Source organism: Ochotona princeps, chromosome 21 (genome assembly GCF_030435755.1).
Source record: "Ochotona princeps isolate mOchPri1 chromosome 21, mOchPri1.hap1, whole genome shotgun sequence".
In the NCBI taxonomy this organism is placed as follows: Eukaryota; Metazoa; Chordata; class Mammalia; order Lagomorpha; family Ochotonidae; genus Ochotona; species Ochotona princeps.
The window spans coordinates 27,180,545-27,195,376 of NC_080852.1; the positions used below are offsets into that span (position 1 = coordinate 27,180,545).

The 14,832-nt window shown below is 61.5% G+C and overlaps 1 protein-coding gene and 1 long non-coding RNA gene across 2 annotated transcripts in view; one reads left to right on the forward strand and one right to left on the reverse strand.

Moving 5' to 3' along the window:
• Window positions 1-37: 37 nt before the first annotated feature.
• The window catches only part of COL7A1 (collagen type VII alpha 1 chain), a 30,406-nt gene continuing 15,611 nt past the window's right edge, over window positions 38-14,832 (forward strand). Inside the window, exons 1-56 of the mRNA XM_058678719.1 lie at window positions 38-1,259; window positions 1,699-1,879; window positions 2,405-2,564; window positions 2,652-2,745; window positions 2,839-3,000; window positions 3,180-3,343; window positions 3,429-3,558; window positions 3,660-3,776; window positions 3,869-4,015; window positions 4,111-4,227; window positions 4,304-4,453; window positions 4,529-4,657; window positions 5,009-5,152; window positions 5,252-5,377; window positions 5,466-5,609; window positions 6,054-6,173; window positions 6,278-6,421; window positions 6,700-6,825; window positions 6,920-7,066; window positions 7,312-7,434; window positions 7,604-7,750; window positions 7,915-8,049; window positions 8,128-8,274; window positions 8,365-8,501; window positions 8,733-8,859; window positions 8,946-9,092; window positions 9,189-9,361; window positions 9,470-9,505; window positions 9,583-9,609; window positions 9,696-9,740; window positions 9,820-9,882; window positions 10,221-10,301; window positions 10,391-10,417; window positions 10,534-10,569; window positions 10,670-10,741; window positions 10,839-10,916; window positions 11,107-11,133; window positions 11,217-11,270; window positions 11,358-11,420; window positions 11,497-11,556; window positions 11,687-11,722; window positions 11,896-11,940; window positions 12,021-12,056; window positions 12,281-12,325; window positions 12,479-12,514; window positions 12,608-12,640; window positions 12,949-12,981; window positions 13,140-13,193; window positions 13,267-13,326; window positions 13,419-13,454; window positions 13,560-13,640; window positions 13,751-13,786; window positions 13,939-13,983; window positions 14,227-14,298; window positions 14,466-14,510; window positions 14,741-14,767. Of these exons, the coding sequence (XP_058534702.1) occupies window positions 1,175-1,259; window positions 1,699-1,879; window positions 2,405-2,564; window positions 2,652-2,745; window positions 2,839-3,000; window positions 3,180-3,343; window positions 3,429-3,558; window positions 3,660-3,776; window positions 3,869-4,015; window positions 4,111-4,227; window positions 4,304-4,453; window positions 4,529-4,657; window positions 5,009-5,152; window positions 5,252-5,377; window positions 5,466-5,609; window positions 6,054-6,173; window positions 6,278-6,421; window positions 6,700-6,825; window positions 6,920-7,066; window positions 7,312-7,434; window positions 7,604-7,750; window positions 7,915-8,049; window positions 8,128-8,274; window positions 8,365-8,501; window positions 8,733-8,859; window positions 8,946-9,092; window positions 9,189-9,361; window positions 9,470-9,505; window positions 9,583-9,609; window positions 9,696-9,740; window positions 9,820-9,882; window positions 10,221-10,301; window positions 10,391-10,417; window positions 10,534-10,569; window positions 10,670-10,741; window positions 10,839-10,916; window positions 11,107-11,133; window positions 11,217-11,270; window positions 11,358-11,420; window positions 11,497-11,556; window positions 11,687-11,722; window positions 11,896-11,940; window positions 12,021-12,056; window positions 12,281-12,325; window positions 12,479-12,514; window positions 12,608-12,640; window positions 12,949-12,981; window positions 13,140-13,193; window positions 13,267-13,326; window positions 13,419-13,454; window positions 13,560-13,640; window positions 13,751-13,786; window positions 13,939-13,983; window positions 14,227-14,298; window positions 14,466-14,510; window positions 14,741-14,767 (5,112 nt within the window). The 5' untranslated portion in view covers window positions 38-1,174. The remainder of the gene's footprint in view (window positions 1,260-1,698; window positions 1,880-2,404; window positions 2,565-2,651; window positions 2,746-2,838; window positions 3,001-3,179; window positions 3,344-3,428; window positions 3,559-3,659; window positions 3,777-3,868; window positions 4,016-4,110; window positions 4,228-4,303; window positions 4,454-4,528; window positions 4,658-5,008; window positions 5,153-5,251; window positions 5,378-5,465; window positions 5,610-6,053; window positions 6,174-6,277; window positions 6,422-6,699; window positions 6,826-6,919; window positions 7,067-7,311; window positions 7,435-7,603; window positions 7,751-7,914; window positions 8,050-8,127; window positions 8,275-8,364; window positions 8,502-8,732; window positions 8,860-8,945; window positions 9,093-9,188; window positions 9,362-9,469; window positions 9,506-9,582; window positions 9,610-9,695; window positions 9,741-9,819; window positions 9,883-10,220; window positions 10,302-10,390; window positions 10,418-10,533; window positions 10,570-10,669; window positions 10,742-10,838; window positions 10,917-11,106; window positions 11,134-11,216; window positions 11,271-11,357; window positions 11,421-11,496; window positions 11,557-11,686; window positions 11,723-11,895; window positions 11,941-12,020; window positions 12,057-12,280; window positions 12,326-12,478; window positions 12,515-12,607; window positions 12,641-12,948; window positions 12,982-13,139; window positions 13,194-13,266; window positions 13,327-13,418; window positions 13,455-13,559; window positions 13,641-13,750; window positions 13,787-13,938; window positions 13,984-14,226; window positions 14,299-14,465; window positions 14,511-14,740; window positions 14,768-14,832) is intronic.
• On the reverse strand, window positions 4,665-7,041 carry LOC131482864 (uncharacterized). The gene is made up of 3 exons (XR_009247348.1): window positions 6,912-7,041; window positions 5,276-5,360; window positions 4,665-5,169 (listed from the first exon to the last, which is right to left on the reverse strand). It is a non-coding gene; the product is annotated as an uncharacterized LOC131482864 (long non-coding RNA).

Here is a 14,832-nt window from a genome sequence, read left to right on the forward strand (position 1 = left end):
GGCTTAGGGGGGACACAGGGCACAGCTGAAACGAGGCATTTCTCTTAGTGTCTCTTGGCGACTAAATGAAGACAAAGGTGGACTTGACTTCCCAGGACCATGAACCCATCTTAGGGACAGTGCCAGGGAGACAGTCTGGAAAGGAGTGAGGCGAGGTGGGGGTCAGTGTAAGGGAGAAGTTGCAGGTAGGGAAGGATGAGGCCCATGGCAGGGAGGGACCTGCAAGGCAGTGCTTTGGTCTGGAGTGGGTTCCTGTGGCCTAGGATGAGGACCTGTAGGTAGAGGGGACCTGATGGGAGATAGGCCCACTGGTGGGCGTGTGGACAAGAGGGCTGGATTCCCAAGAGATGAGCTGTCTGTGTGGGAGGTCCCACCCTGTACATACGGACAGGCCCCCTGACTGCAGGCACAGCTGGGCCCCATCTGCCTGCCCCTGTGGGGAGGGACACACAGTTCACAATGGCCTGACACAGGTTATTTCCTCTCCCAGCTTCCCAGCACGGAAAGGACACTGACTGCTTGGGTCCAGCCCAGTGGTATCTCAGTTTCTCTAGGACGAACACAGAATCTCCTTGGCTGAGGCTATTTCCCCCTGTCCAAGGGGCTGAGATGTAGCCCAGGAGGCCCCTGAGACAGACAGGGGTGGCTGAATCACAGGATACCGGCAGGCACCAAGGCCCCAGGGCTTGTCTGGGCACCCAGGAGGTGGGATTGAATCATCTCCAGCTGTAGTCTGCTCCTGTCACAGGGTTGTGGTCCCCTTGGGTCCCCCCAAATCAGTCCCTGTTTCCTCCAGCAGTGACCATCACCGCCCACTCAGTGACATTGGCAGCCTGGACCTGCAACTCTCATGGAATTGGGGATATGCCCTCAGCATCCCTCCCAGAAGTTGTAGGGGGTGCCGTGGGCGGGGGGGGGGGGCTTACGCTTCGGTGAGTCATGGCATCGGTGGGGAGGTGGGTGAGGGCGGGCCGCCTGGGTCCCCGCCCGCGCTCCGCCCCTCGGGATTAGGGACTTTCTCGGCTAGGACGACGGCGAGACAACGGCGGCGGGAACCGGGAACGTGAGGACGCGCAGGCAAGACCGGGACAGGAGGCGCCAGCCTTGCACCCGCCAAGGCTGCAGGGTGGAGGACAGAGGCTGGGGTCCCGGCTGACCGACTCAACCACCCAGGATGAGGCTGTGGCCTCTAGTGGCCACGCTCTGTGCTGGGATCCTGGCAGGGGCGCCGCGAGTGCAAGCCCAGGCTAGGGAGAGAGGTGGGCACGACTGGAAGGACCCCGATTCGGTCACTGCACCCTATCACCCTAACCTCCATGGCTTCCAGCAATGCCAACTAATTCAGCTCGGACTCCCTGGAGCCTCCGCCATCCCACGCTGAGCTCCCCAAAGCGCCTCTTACCCTATCCTGACCCCAATTCTGGCCGTCCGCCACACGCACCAGGTCCCTGCACTACGCTACCCTGCACTGGCGCCCGAGGCTGAACTCAGTCCCGGGTCCTTACACGGCAGGGACTTCCCTCCGGTATACCTCAACCCGGCGGGGCGCACGACTGGAGCGGGCCCAGAGTGGGGGCTCCCCACTGGACCTTCCTCACCACCACCCTGCCCTCAGGCCCGGGGGAGGGAGTGGATCTCTGGTGCGGGCAACCGCCCGGCAGGCTCTCAGCGGAGGTCGTGATCTTGTGCCCCCTCTAGTGACCTGCACGCGCCTTTACGCCGCGGACATCGTGTTCCTGCTGGACGGCTCCTCATCCATTGGCCGCAACAACTTCCGCGAAGTGCGGGCCTTCCTCGAAGGATTAGTGCTGCCTTTCTCGGGGGCAGCCCGGGCGCAGGGCGTGCGCTTCGCCATAGTGCAGTACAGCGATGACCCGCGGTGAGTAGTGCCGCTGACAGCTGATGGCTTGGGAACCCACAGTGCCTGCCCTTGCCCCTTCCCTGAAAAGGGGGTGGAAAGCTTAGGAACCTCAAGTCCAGAGGCAGACTTTGGGGAAACCAGAGAACCACTGGCCGGAGACAAATTCACCAGGGACAGCCTTCCTGTCCCCCGGGGAAAGTGGTCTGCTAAAGGAAGGGAGGCTGGGCTGTGACTTAGAGATCTGGGAGCCCCCCAGCCCTGGGGGCACCCAGATTCCATACCTGTGTCACTCCCCCCATTCAAGTCTGCTAACCCTTCTGGACAGCAGTCACTTCCTCCAGGTGTGCTCTGGCTTCTCTGATTAACTGCCTCCTCTGCCGTGGGCCCCCAAGGCCCCGCTCCACCAGAGCCCAGCCACAGGCAGTGCACAGAGAAGAATCTGGGGACTTCATTAGCTGCAGGGTCTGCAAAGGAAGGGGCAGGAGACTATGGCCAGGGCCAGAAGTGCTGGCCCCATTCCCTGACTACTTCTGCCCCCAACAGGACAGAGTTTGGCCTGGATGCCCTGGGGTCTGGAGGCGACGTTATCCGTGCCATCCGTGAGCTCAGCTACAAGGGCGGCAACACTCGTACAGGGGCTGCGATCCTGCATGTGGCTGATCACATCTTCTTGCCCCAGCTGGCCCGGCCTGGCATCCCCAAGGTGACCCCTAAGCCTATGACACCTCCCCAAGTACCCTCCAGTGCAATATCCCAGGTCAGCCTGACCCCAGCCATCCACCTGCCATAGGTGTGCATCCTCATCACAGATGGCAAGTCCCAAGACCAGGTGGATGCGGCTGCCCAGAGGCTGAAGGGGCAGGGGGTCAGACTGTTTGCTGTAGGTGAGTCCTAAGCTGGGCTGCAAGCCAGCCAGGGTGGGAAGCATTCCTGTGAGGGCCCACACGCAACGGGAACCTGACTGGGCATCGCCCCAGGGATCAAGAACGCCGACCCTGAGGAGCTGCAACGAGTAGCCTCACAGCCCGCCACCGACTTCTTCTTCTTCGTCAATGACTTCAGCATCTTACGGACCCTGCTGCCGCTCGTCTCACGGAGGGTGTGCACAACAGCTGGTGGCATCCCAGTGACACTCCCCAGTGAGTACCTGCTACCCCGGGGAAGTGTGTCCTTGCCTGGGGCCTCTGAACCCTGCTTCACACTGGGAGCCTGCTGGTTCCATCCCATGGGTTCCTGATCCCTGAGCCCAGCTCTGCATTTACTGTGCCAACTCCTAGTCCTTCTGTCTGATGGCCAGTGCTCTCCCCACCATCCACAGCGGATGACTCAACATCGGGTCCACGGGACCTGGTGCTGTCCGAGCCAGGCAGCCAGTCCTTGAAAGTGCAGTGGATGGCAGCCAGTGGCCCTGTGACTGGCTACAAGATCCAGTACACCCCTCTGACAGGGCTGGGACAGCCGCGGGCCAGCGAGCGGCGGGAGGTAAGGGTGTCATGAGCCATGGTGGGGACAGGGGGTGGCTGGGGACTCAGCTGGGCCAAGTGAGGTGACTTCTGATCCTGGGCAGGTGAATGTTCCAGCCGGTGAGACTAGCACATGGCTTCAAGGCCTCCGACCACTGACCGAGTACCAAGTGACCGTGGTTGCCCTGTATGCCAACAGCATCGGGGAGTCTGTGAGTGGGACGGCTCGGACCAGTGAGTGATTCCGCTACCCCCTAACTCCACACATCTAACTGCACCCTCCCTCATACCCCTTTCATGCCTGACTCCACTAATCTTCGTGGGCCCTTCCCCAGCTGCCCTGGAAGGCCCAGAGCTGACCATCCAGAACACCACAGCCCATAGCATCCTGGTGGCCTGGCGGAGCGTGCCAGGTGCCACTGGCTACCGTGTGACCTGGCGGGACCTCCATGGTGAGTGAGTGAGGCCAGGGCCTGTGCCCCAGTAAAACTGGAGAACTCTGGGTGTATGAGGTCCAGCTGCCCCTTGGTGCCCCCTCCTGCAGGTGGAGCCCCCCAGCAACAGGAGCTGGGCCCCGGGCAGGGGTCAGTGTTACTGCGGGACCTGGAGCCTGGCACCAACTACGAGGTGACCGTGAGCACCCTGCTTGGCCGTAGTGTGGGGCCTGCCACTTCCCTGACAGCCCGAACTGGTGAGGGGCCTGGGCGCTTCATTCAGATGGAGTAGGTGGGCAGGGCAGGGCAGGGTGGGGTGAAGAGGTCTGTGATGCATCATGCACCCTGGCAGGCCCCTCCGTTGAGCAGATCCTGCGCCCTGTCATCCTGAGCCCCACATCCATTCTCCTATCCTGGAACTTGGTACCCGAGGCCCGAGGCTACCGTCTGGAGTGGCAGCGTGAGAGGGGTCAGTGCGAGGCCAGGAATGGATGAGTAAGGGGTTAGGGTGCAGTCACAGCTGGCCTAACCTGAGCCCCTTGCAGGCTCAGAGCCACCACAGAGGGTGCTTCTGCCCTCTGATGTGACTCGCCACCAGCTGGATGGGCTGCAGCCAGGCACCGAATACCGCCTCACCCTCTACACTCTGCTGGAAGGCCGCGAAGTGGCCACCCCCGCCACCGTGGTTCCCACTGGTGAGGGCCTGGTTGAGTGAATCGGGGGAGGTCCCAGGGAGCTGACTGCCTCTCTCACGCTGCATTCTCCTCCAGGGCAGGAGCAGCCTGTGGGTCCTGTGACAAACCTGAAGGCCACTGAGCTGCCTGGGCAGCGAATGCAAGTGTCCTGGAGCCCTGTCCCTGGGGCCACCGAGTACCGAGTCACTGTGCGCAGCACTCACGGTGAGCTGGAGGCAACATGCTAACCCTCACCAAGGAGAATGCCTGCCCACAGGGTTTGAGTCCTCCCCACCACGAGCTCCATCTTCTACCCTGCTCTTCGCCTGGCCGTGACCACTGTCCACACAGACCTCTCCTTCCTGCTCCCACCAAGCACTGACTGCTGTCATCCCATGTCAGTGTCCACTAGTGGCCTCTGCCGTCCCGTGTCCCTCTTCATTGTGGGCTTCCTATCCCGTGTGGCTGCTTGTACCCAGCCTTCTCACCCTGTGTACTCCTCTCTTCCACTGCCCACCATCACGCCATGTCCTCACGCCTTCCTGACCATGACCACCTGCCTCTCTCCTGCCTCAGGGGTTGAGCGGTCCCTGTTGCTCCCTGGAAGTCAGACAGAGTTTGACCTAGATGACATCCGGCCTGGACTCAGCTACACGGTGCGGGTGTCTGCTCGTGTGGGTGCCCGTGATGGCAGTGCCAGTGTGCTCACGGTCCGCCGTGGTCAGTGCCCCAAGGGCCTGGGGAAGGAGGGGACGGGACAGTTTCATGACACACCACGGTCCCGGTTCTGACCCCTGCCCTTCCATCTGTAACCCTCAGAACCAGAAACCCCACTTGCCGTACCAGGGCTGCGTGTGGTAGCATCAGACATGATGCGAGTGCGGGTGACCTGGGGACCGGTTCCCGGAGCCAGCGGTTTCCGGATCAGCTGGAGGACAGGCAGTGGTCAGTGTGTGGTGTGTAAGGGTTGCTGAGGAGGGCTGCTCTGGCCTAGGGGACTCAGGGACAGGTGACCATCTCCCTCTGACCTCAGGTCCGGAGTCCAGCCGGACGCTGCCTGCAGACTCCACTGTGGCTGACCTTGCGGGGCTGCAGCCTGGCACCACATACCAGGTGGCTGTGTTGGCACTGCGCGGGAGAGATGAGGGCCCACCGGCAGTCATTGTGGCTCGAACTGGTCAGGGCCCGACCTGGTCTCTTGGCTTTCTCCCTCCAGAATCCCAGGCCTCCTCGCTCAGAGCTCCCACCGTCCCATTCACCCCTATTCTGATCCTCACTGGCCCCTCCTGGGTCCTTCCCTTTGTTACATTCCCCAACCCATCCCTGCCAGACTTCCCCCTCAGTGCCCATGAGTTTCTGCCATCCTTCTGACTGGGTCTGCCTCTCCTCTTGGACTTGTACCCCACCCCCAGCCTGTCAGACCCTCTGGCTGCCTCCTGAGGCCTCTGTCAGGCCCTATTGTCCTAACCCCTCCGCCCCAACCCTGACAGTCCCCTGCCTCCTCCCCTTGAGTCTCTATCGCTTTCTCTAGTCCAATGGCCCCTGCTGCATCTGCCCTCAGACACCCCCTCCCACCTCCCCTATCAGATTCCTCATGGGCCCTTACTCCTCCTTCTGTCAGACCCACTGGGTGCTGTGAGGACGGTCCATGTGACTCAGGCTGGCAGCTCTTCCATCACCATTGCTTGGAGCAGGGTTCCTGGTGCCACAGGATACAGGGTGTCCTGGCACTCAGACCATGGTGAGCACTGGGGCTTTGGGGAGTGATAGGGGCAGGTCTGGGGGGACTCAGGGGGACCAAGGTGGTATAGCTGGTTCTGGAGCCACCTCCATCCCCACTCCCAGGCCCTGAGCGTTCTCAGCTGGTGTCTGGGGAGGCCACGGTGGCTGAGCTGGATGGGCTAGAGCCAGACACGGAGTATACAGTGCATGTGAGGGCCCATGCAGTGGGCGTGGATGGGGCCCCTGCCTCTGTGGTCGTGAGAACAGGTAAGTGCCATGCTGCTTGGCTCCTGCAACCCTACTGTAGCCTTGTGTGCTCTAGTCACCCCACTGCATCCATGCCCTGCCCATCCACACTCCATGGCAGCCATAGTGGCCTCCTGGCTGCCCCCCATGCCCGCTATGAGATACTGACCTCCTCCTATGCACCCATGCTCACCTGTTCACGTGGACATGTAGCCTGGGATTAAGAATGCCTGTCCTAACACCCTGTTCCCTGCCGGACACCCAGCAGTAGCTAACAGCCGCTTGACCTCTGCTCCTAGTCCCTGAACCGGTGGGCAGTGTGTCCAAGCTGCAGATCCTCAATGCTTCCAGTGACGTTCTGCGGATCACCTGGGTGGGAGTCAGTGGAGCCACAGCCTACAGACTGGCCTGGGGCCGGAGTGAAGGTAGGTTCCCAGACCCCGCCTGTGTCCTCCTTCCCACCTCTGTCAGCCACTGCTCCTACACGCCCCTAACACTACGACATGTTCACCTGGCCAGGTGGCCCCATGACACACGAGATGCTCCCAGGAAACACAGAGTCTGCAGAGATCCGAGGTCTCCAAGGAGGAGTCAGCTACTCCGTGAGAGTGACCGCGCTGGTTGGGGACCGAGAAGGCGCACCTGTCTCCATTGTAGTCACCACGCGTAGGTGGAGCTGGGACTGGAGCGAGCCTTGGATTGGTGGCGCGGACAGTTTTGGGGCGGGTCTTGGGAACAGACCCACGGGATTGGTAGTGAGCCTGTGGAGGGGGAGTATGAGAAGCGAGAAAAACTAAGCCTGGGATAGGCAGAGGGGCCGACTGGAGGCGGGACGTGCGCCAGGGTTGAGCTGGATTGGCGCCGGGCCCAAAAGGGCGGAGCCTTCCTGATTGCTCGTGCTTGCTCCGTAGCACCGGAGGCTCCCACACCCCTGGAGACTCTTCGTGTTGTGCAGCGTGGGGAGCACTCGCTGAGATTGCTCTGGGAGCCGGTGCATGGCGCGCACGGCTTCCGTCTGCGCTGGCGACCCGAAGGTGAGAGGTCCCTCCTGTGAGGGAGGTCAGGGGGCCAGTGGGATCAGTGAAGGGAGCAAGGTTCCTGAGAATGAGATTAATCAGGTGTGTGTGTGGGGGGGTAGTTGTTAGTAGCGTCCTCCCACCTGCTCGTGGAAACCCCCCTCCCCACTTTTTGTGCCTACCCCAGGTGGTCAGGAGCAGTTCCGGCTTCTGGGACCCGACCTGAACAGCTACCTGCTGGATGGGTTGGAGCCAGCGACGCAGTACCGCATCTGGCTGAGTGTGCTGGGGCCAGCTGGGGAAGGCCCTGCCAGGGAGGTTACGACGCGCACAGGTGAGCCCAGCTTGGCGTTTCTGTCCCTCAGGCTCCTACCCGCTGGTGACCCAGCACCTGCCTCCCCCCTGAGCCTGGCGATCCCACCTCACCATCCCACACCACTTCACCAAGATGTGCTCAGCCCTGGTTCTCTAATGCCTGGGCTCTGATCTCTCCTTCAGAGTTACCCCGGGTCCCCAGCACCGAACTACGAGTGGTGGACACGTCGATTGACTCGGTGACACTGGCCTGGATACCAGTGTCCGGAGCCTCCAGCTATATCCTCTCCTGGAGGCTGCTCCGAGGCTCAGGCCAAGGTGAGGGCAAGGCTGGGGTTGGCAGAGGGGCTGGCAGTGTGCAGAGCCTCCTGGGTAACTTGGTCTTGTCCTCTGCAGAAGTGGCCGCAGCGCCCCAGACACTTCCTGGGACCTCGGGCTCCCAGCGTGTGACAGAACTGGAGCCGGGGCACACCTACGTCTTCTCCCTCACGCCTGTTCGGGAGGGCGTGCGGGGTCCTGAGAGCTCCATCACACAGAGCCCAGGTCTGATGGGTATGGCCAGATGGCGTCTGGGCAGGAGTGGGATGCATCCAAGTGGGCATACCATGTCAGGAACATGGCCGTTCCCTACAGGGTGTCCTCGTGGCCTGGCAGATGTGGTCTTCTTGGTGCATGCCACGCGGGACAATGCTCATCGCGCAGGGGCCGTGAGGCGGGTCCTAGAGCGTCTGGTGTCTGCATTGGGACCTCTGGGGCCACAGGCAGTCCAGGTCAGGCCCCAGAGGCACCCAGACACCTGCCTCTCCGTTGCCCACCCGATTCCACGCCAGTCACCGGCCCCTAGCCTCTGTCACATCAGGCTTCCTTCTAGCTCACCCCTAGACCCTGCAGTGTCCCATGAGATGGTTGCCTGCCCTTCAGTGGTCATTGCTATTGCTGACCCCTTGATAGACCATTCAGGTGCAGTCAGACCTCCCATTTTCTGTCTCTCTCTGCCCCAGGTTGGCCTGCTGTCCTATAGTCATCGGCCCTCCCCGCTCTTTCCACTGAACAGCTCCCATGAGCCCAGTGTCCTCTTGCAAAAGATCCAGGACATCCCCTACATGGACCCAAGTGGGAACAACCTGGGTCAGTACTGCTGCAGCTGAGGGTTCCTGGGCATCCCCTTGGGGAGCATGGGGCCCTAGAGTTATCAAAGTGCTCTGCACCCCCAGGCACGGCTGTGGTCACCACGCACAGGTACCTGCTGGCGCCAGATGCTCCTGGGCGCCGTCCACAGGTGCCAGGAGTGATGGTTCTGCTCGTGGATGAGGCCCTGAGAGGCGACGTCTTCAGCTCCATCCGAGAAGCCCAGGCAGCTGGTGAGCAGCAGGGCTGAGCAGGATGGGATCTGGAAGGATAGGGCCAGCTCCCCAGTGACAACATTAACATGCTCGCCTCTGCCCACCCCCCTCTAGGTCTCCAGGTGGTGATGCTGGGCCTGGCAGGAGCTGACCCAGAGCAGCTGCGTCGCTTGGTACCAGGCATGGACCCCATCCAGACCTTCCTGGCTGTGGATGATGGTGCGAGCCTGGACCGGGCAGTCAGTGATCTGGCAGTAGCCCTGTGCCAGGTGTCTATGCTCACTCAGGTTTGGACAAGGCCTCGGGGGGGTTGCAGATGAGGTAGAGGAAGGGAAGAAGGAGCCCAAGGGGTCTTGGTAGAACTCCTTGGTCTTACCAAGACCCTGTATCTACAGCCACAACCAGAGGATTGCTCGGTGCATTGCCCGAAGGTCAGTAGCTGGGGTGGGGGGAAAGGGTGGGGTTAAGGTCACCCCTGGGATCAGCCCCTCAGACTGTCTTTTCCTAGGGCCAGAAGGGGGAGCCTGGACAGACGGTGAGTTCCTGGGGCTGGGTAGAGTGTAGAGGTAGCATGGGGCCAGGGCAGTGGGCAGCATAAGGTTCATGGATCCCCTCTCCTAGGGCCTGCCAGGACACGCTGGGCCTCCCGGCCCCCCTGGCCTCCCGGTGAGTGCCTCCCTACCCTGCCCGGGCTGCTGGCCCCACCCCACTGGCCTTCCACCTCCCGACCACCGTCTTCTCTTAGGGCAGGACCGGTGCTCCTGGCCCCCAGGGGCCCCCGGGAAGGACCAACGCCAAGGGCGAGAGGGTGAGCGTTGCTCCTGAGTTTTCAGGGTGTTTAGGGGAAGAGCAGGAGCCACAGGGTGCCCCAGGTGTCTGAGCAGAGGTCAGATCCACACCAGGACCGTGCTAGGAATCTGGGAAGGGGAGCAGCTGGCACAGAAAGCCCAGCAGGATGTTCCCTCTTCCAGCTTCTGCCTCCTCCCTGTCCTGGGCTCCATTTGGCTCTGCCCCTGCCTGACCATGACCATGCTTAGTAGGGGTGTGTGGGGTGAGGAGCCCAAGGCCAAAAAGGGGCAGCTTCTTCAGCAGAGCAGGATGGTTATGGGAGGGTCCCTGGCTGCCCTGACCTCTTGGCCTCCTTAGGGCTTCCCTGGAGTGGATGGGCTTCCAGGCAGCCCTGGCCACCCTGGGACTCCTGGAGCCCCCGGCTTGCCTGGGCCAAAGGTGAGCAGGCATTGCCCTGGAGGGTGGGGAGTGTACCCTCAGGAGACTGGGGGGGATCTGGTTGCTCTGACACTGGCCTTCACTTTTAGGGGTCATCCGGTCCCCGAGGGGAACCGGTAGGTGCCTTCCCATGGTTCTTTGAGGGGAGGTTGCTGGTGGGGGTTTCACCCATGGGAGCCCACCCTGAGATGCCTTAGCCCAAGTGCCCCTCTTCACTCTGTGTTGTCCTCAGGGAGAGCCAGGGCCTCGAGGCTCGAAAGGAGAGCCGGTAGGTGACTGGGGAAGGGAAAGGGAGGAGGCCCAGGCCAGTGGCAGGGCTGTGGCCTCCTCCCTACCCTGAATCCTGCCTGCTGGGCTCTGCCCTGCAGGGAGAGCCAGGACGAGTAATTGGAGCCGGAAGACTGGGGCTGCCTGGCCAAAAAGGCGACGCTGGACCTTCTGTAAGTTGCAGGGTTTGGCAGGGATGGAGAAGGGAGGATGCTAGGAGTAGGGTGGTGGCTCATGGGGTGGCACCTTTAACTTTGTCTCCTCTCTCAGGGCCCCCCTGGACCCCGTGGCCCATCAGGCGACCCAGGACCCCGTGGTCCCCCAGGACTTCCTGGAGCAGTGGTGAAGGTGACAGCCTGAGCCCACTGTGGTCTCACGGCCTCTATTGCCCCTCCCTCTACTTTGAACACACCCAGCCCCTGCTGCTGGTTGGGGGTGACCAACCCCACCCCAGACTCCTCAGCAGATTTGACCCCATGACCTTTTCCCTTCTGGTAGCTTAGGGAGGGAGTCATTGGGGTCCTGATCTGTTTTCCAGGGTGACAAAGGTGATCGTGGGGAACGGGTAAGTGGGGGATGGGATATGCAGGGCGTGGCTTGGAGCCCATGTCTCCCAGCCATCCATGATCACCTGCTCTTCCCTCACAGGGTCCCCCTGGACCAGGTCTGGGCGACACTCTTTCTGGGGAGCCTGGGCTGCCGGTGAGGGGCCCCCTCAAGACTCTGCTGGGTGGGAAATGTGGCTGGGGTACAGAGTTCGTCTTCCAGGCTTACTCAACTTCCTCCTAGGGACTTCCTGGAAGCCCAGGACCCCAAGGCCCAGTGGGGCCCGTGGGAGAGAAAGGAGAAAAGGTAGGAAACCTGGCCTCTGGGAGTGGGGGTTATGCTGAGTGCTGGGATCAATCTCACCCATGTCCTTTACTTTCAGGGTGACTGTGAAGATGGCATGCCAGGCCTCCCAGGACAAGCTGGGGCCCCAGGAGAGCGGGTGAATATGGGGGCCAGGGATTCCGATGGTCCTGCGCATGGCATGGCTCCAACCCTCAGCCATCAAGCCTGACTAAACCCTCATGCCCAAACCACCCACATCTCAGAACCTCTTCATGTCCTCCTTTCAGGGCCCAAGGGGACCTCCTGGAGTCACTGGCCCCAAAGTGAGTATGGGTCCGGAGGGCAGAGTCCTGGGGCAGGGGAGTGCCCTGGGATTGAGGGGAAGCTGGAAGGGCAGGTGGGAGGATTTGCACCTGCCCTCAGTCGGAAGGTTTGGAGTTGGCACCCTCTCTGGGGTTCAGTATCAAAATCCTCTCCTTTCCCCATGTCTCGTTAGGGCGATCGAGGGCTGCCAGGGGCCCTGGGTGAGACTGGAGAGAAAGTAAGTGCAGCGAGGGAGGATTTGGGGACTTGGGAGATTCTGGAGCCAGACTCAGCTGTGACCTCTACTGTCCCAATCAGGGCGAGCGTGGACCCCCCGGCCTAGCAGGACCTCAGGTAAGGCCGCTGGCCCTGATGTCACTGCCAGCTGACCCAGTCTCCATGCCCCATCATGGTTCTCACTCCTTGCCCTCAAACCTCCTTCACCCTGAATTTGACCCCTGCCGACCTGCATCCCAGCCATGCATGAGCCCCCTTCCAGCCTCATCTCTGGCCTCCACCCCTGCTGGGCTCCTAATTTCATCTCCCATTTACCTAGTATTCCTGTTCCTTTTCTGCAGGGACTGCCGGGGCTGGTAGGCCGGCCTGGAGCTGAGGGTCCTGAAGTGAGTCTGTGATTGCCCTGGGTTGAGGTGGAGCCAGGGTCAGGAGGGGAGCGGATGTGAGGATGGGAGTGGGGATGGGCAAGTGGGGTTTCTTCTGCTCTTCTTGCTTCCCTCCCTCCCTCCCCTCCTGGGCTCATGGAATCTCTACTACAGGGACCACCAGGACCCCCGGGCCGCCGAGGAGAGAAGGTTGGTTACCTGCTGGGAGCAGGGATATGGCAGAGCACCCTGGGTTTCTGCGTGGGTCTCTGACCCATCCTTGCCCCTGTCCTCTTGGTGCAGGGAGAACCTGGTCAGCCGGGAGACCCTGCAGTGGTGGTGAGTGAGGGAAGGAGGACTGAGTGCAGCACTGCTCAGCAACACAGGGCTGCAGCCCTCAGCTCTGGCCCCAGGGCAGGCCCAGAGTGGCAGGAGCTTCCTCGTGTACCATCCTGCCTCGCCTCTCATCTGTGTTCCTGTGACCGCTTGGCTGCTAGGGGAAACATGCATGAGCTTTGGGACCAGCCCTGCCCTGTGACCCCTAGAAGGCCCCTGTATGCTACAGAGCACTCCCCTTCCAGTCCAACCCTTGGTCCTGAGATCTCCAGTCTGGGCCAAGCTCAGTATGTCCCATTTGTTTTCAGGGACCTGGCAGTGATGGAGTCAAAGGAGATAAGGTAAATCATACTGGTGGGGGTTGAGGTCAATGCCATAGGGCCTGTCCCTGGCTCTGCCAGGAGGGTTCCAAGGCCATAACATCCCTCTAGGCCACTGGGTTGCTTGGGGAAGGGGATGGGAACCTGAAAGGAGCACTGATGGTTTTTGTCACCCCCAGGGAGATGTGGGGCCCACTGGGCCCAGAGGAGCTGCTGGAGTGAAAGGGGAACGGGTGAGTGTGGGGCAGTGCAGGTGGGGCAGATGGAGGTCACACCCACCTGACTTCTCACCCTTCCACCCTGCAGGGCCCACCTGGATTGGCGCTCCCTGGAGACCCTGGCCCCAAAGGAGACTCTGGAGACCGGGTGACTGACTGGTGGTGTGGGGTATGATAGATAGGGGTGAGGCGATGCTGGGATCCCCAACTAAGTCCTGCTGCCTCTCCTACCCCCTCCAGGGCCCCATTGGCCTCACTGGCAGAGCAGGACCCCCCGTGAGTACCTGTGACCTAGGGTGGCCTCGGCATTTCTGGGGTTCCCTCCCCGTGAGCGTGGCCCATGCTCTGTCATGCTCACTCTGTCTCCCCACCCTTCCCCAGGGTGACATGGGGCCTTCTGGGGAAAAAGGAGACCCTGGGCGACCTGGCCCTGCAGGACCTGTCGGGCCACGAGGACGAGATGTAAGAGGTTGAGTTGAGGGTTGGGGAGAGCTAAAGAGGCTGGGAGAGAAAGAGGGACTACAGGCATCAATGGGGGTCTGGGGAGCAGAGCTGACCATCTTTCTTCACAGGGTGAAGCTGGGGAGAAAGGTGACGAGGGCCCCCCGGTGAGGCTATGCCCCATGCAGTCCTGGCTGCTTTACCCTTGAACTGTGACTGATGGGCTGGGGGCTTCACCAGGCTCTACACCCCTGCTCAACCCACTGGGTTAGCTAGGGCCTGGGTCACCTGCCTGGGTGACTTTCCTCTCTACCACCAGGGAGACCCAGGTTTGCCCGGCAAAGCAGGAGAGCGAGGCCTTCGGGTGAGTGTTGGTGGCAGGGGAGGAGGGGGGTGGTAGAGATAAAGGGACTGCAGGTGAGGCTGAGGAATTGGCCATAAAGGTGAGGGATGCCTTGAGGGGGAAACAGGGTGAAGGGAGGGGAGGCCTTGGGGAGACGAGATGAGAGAAATGTCAGAGGGATGGGAAGCGTGATGCAGTACAGAGACTTGTGGGCAACCTGTACTGTGCTGGGAGGGCCCTGCTCAGGCCAGCTGCTCTCCCCAGGGGCTGCCTGGAGTTCGGGGGCCTGCGGGTGAGAAGGGAGATCAGGGAGATCCTGGAGAAGATGGCCGCAATGTGAGTCCCAACCCCTGGCTCATCGTACCCTCCCCTAACCATCCAGTTCCAGCCCACCATAGAACCCCACTTCCTGAGAACCCATCACAACCACCAAAGGTCCCCCAACCCTGCTTCCAGAACCACTGCCTGTGTGGCCCTGACCATGACTCCTTGACCTTCCACAGGGCAGCCCTGGACCATCCGGGCCCAAGGGTGACCGAGGGGAGCCGGTGAGTGGTGCTGGGGTTTGGCTTTTGGAGGTGTGGAGGGTTCCCGGAGCTGCTGCTGATGGTTGGGTTATTGTGCATCGAGGGACCCAGAGTCAAGTTGGGGTGGGCCAAGGTCAGTCACCCTGGTCTGCCTGCTGGGTGCTACATGGAACTTGTTAGGGGGCAAAGCTGAGCTGAGCTGTGCCCTGAGAATTCAAGACTCCTGTTGACCGTGACCATTTCTTTACCAGGGCCCCCCAGGACCTCCTGGACGGCTGGTAAGGGTTAAGCTGGGTCCTCCATTATTCGCTTCCTGCAGCGTCCCCACACTGTGTCCCCTCAG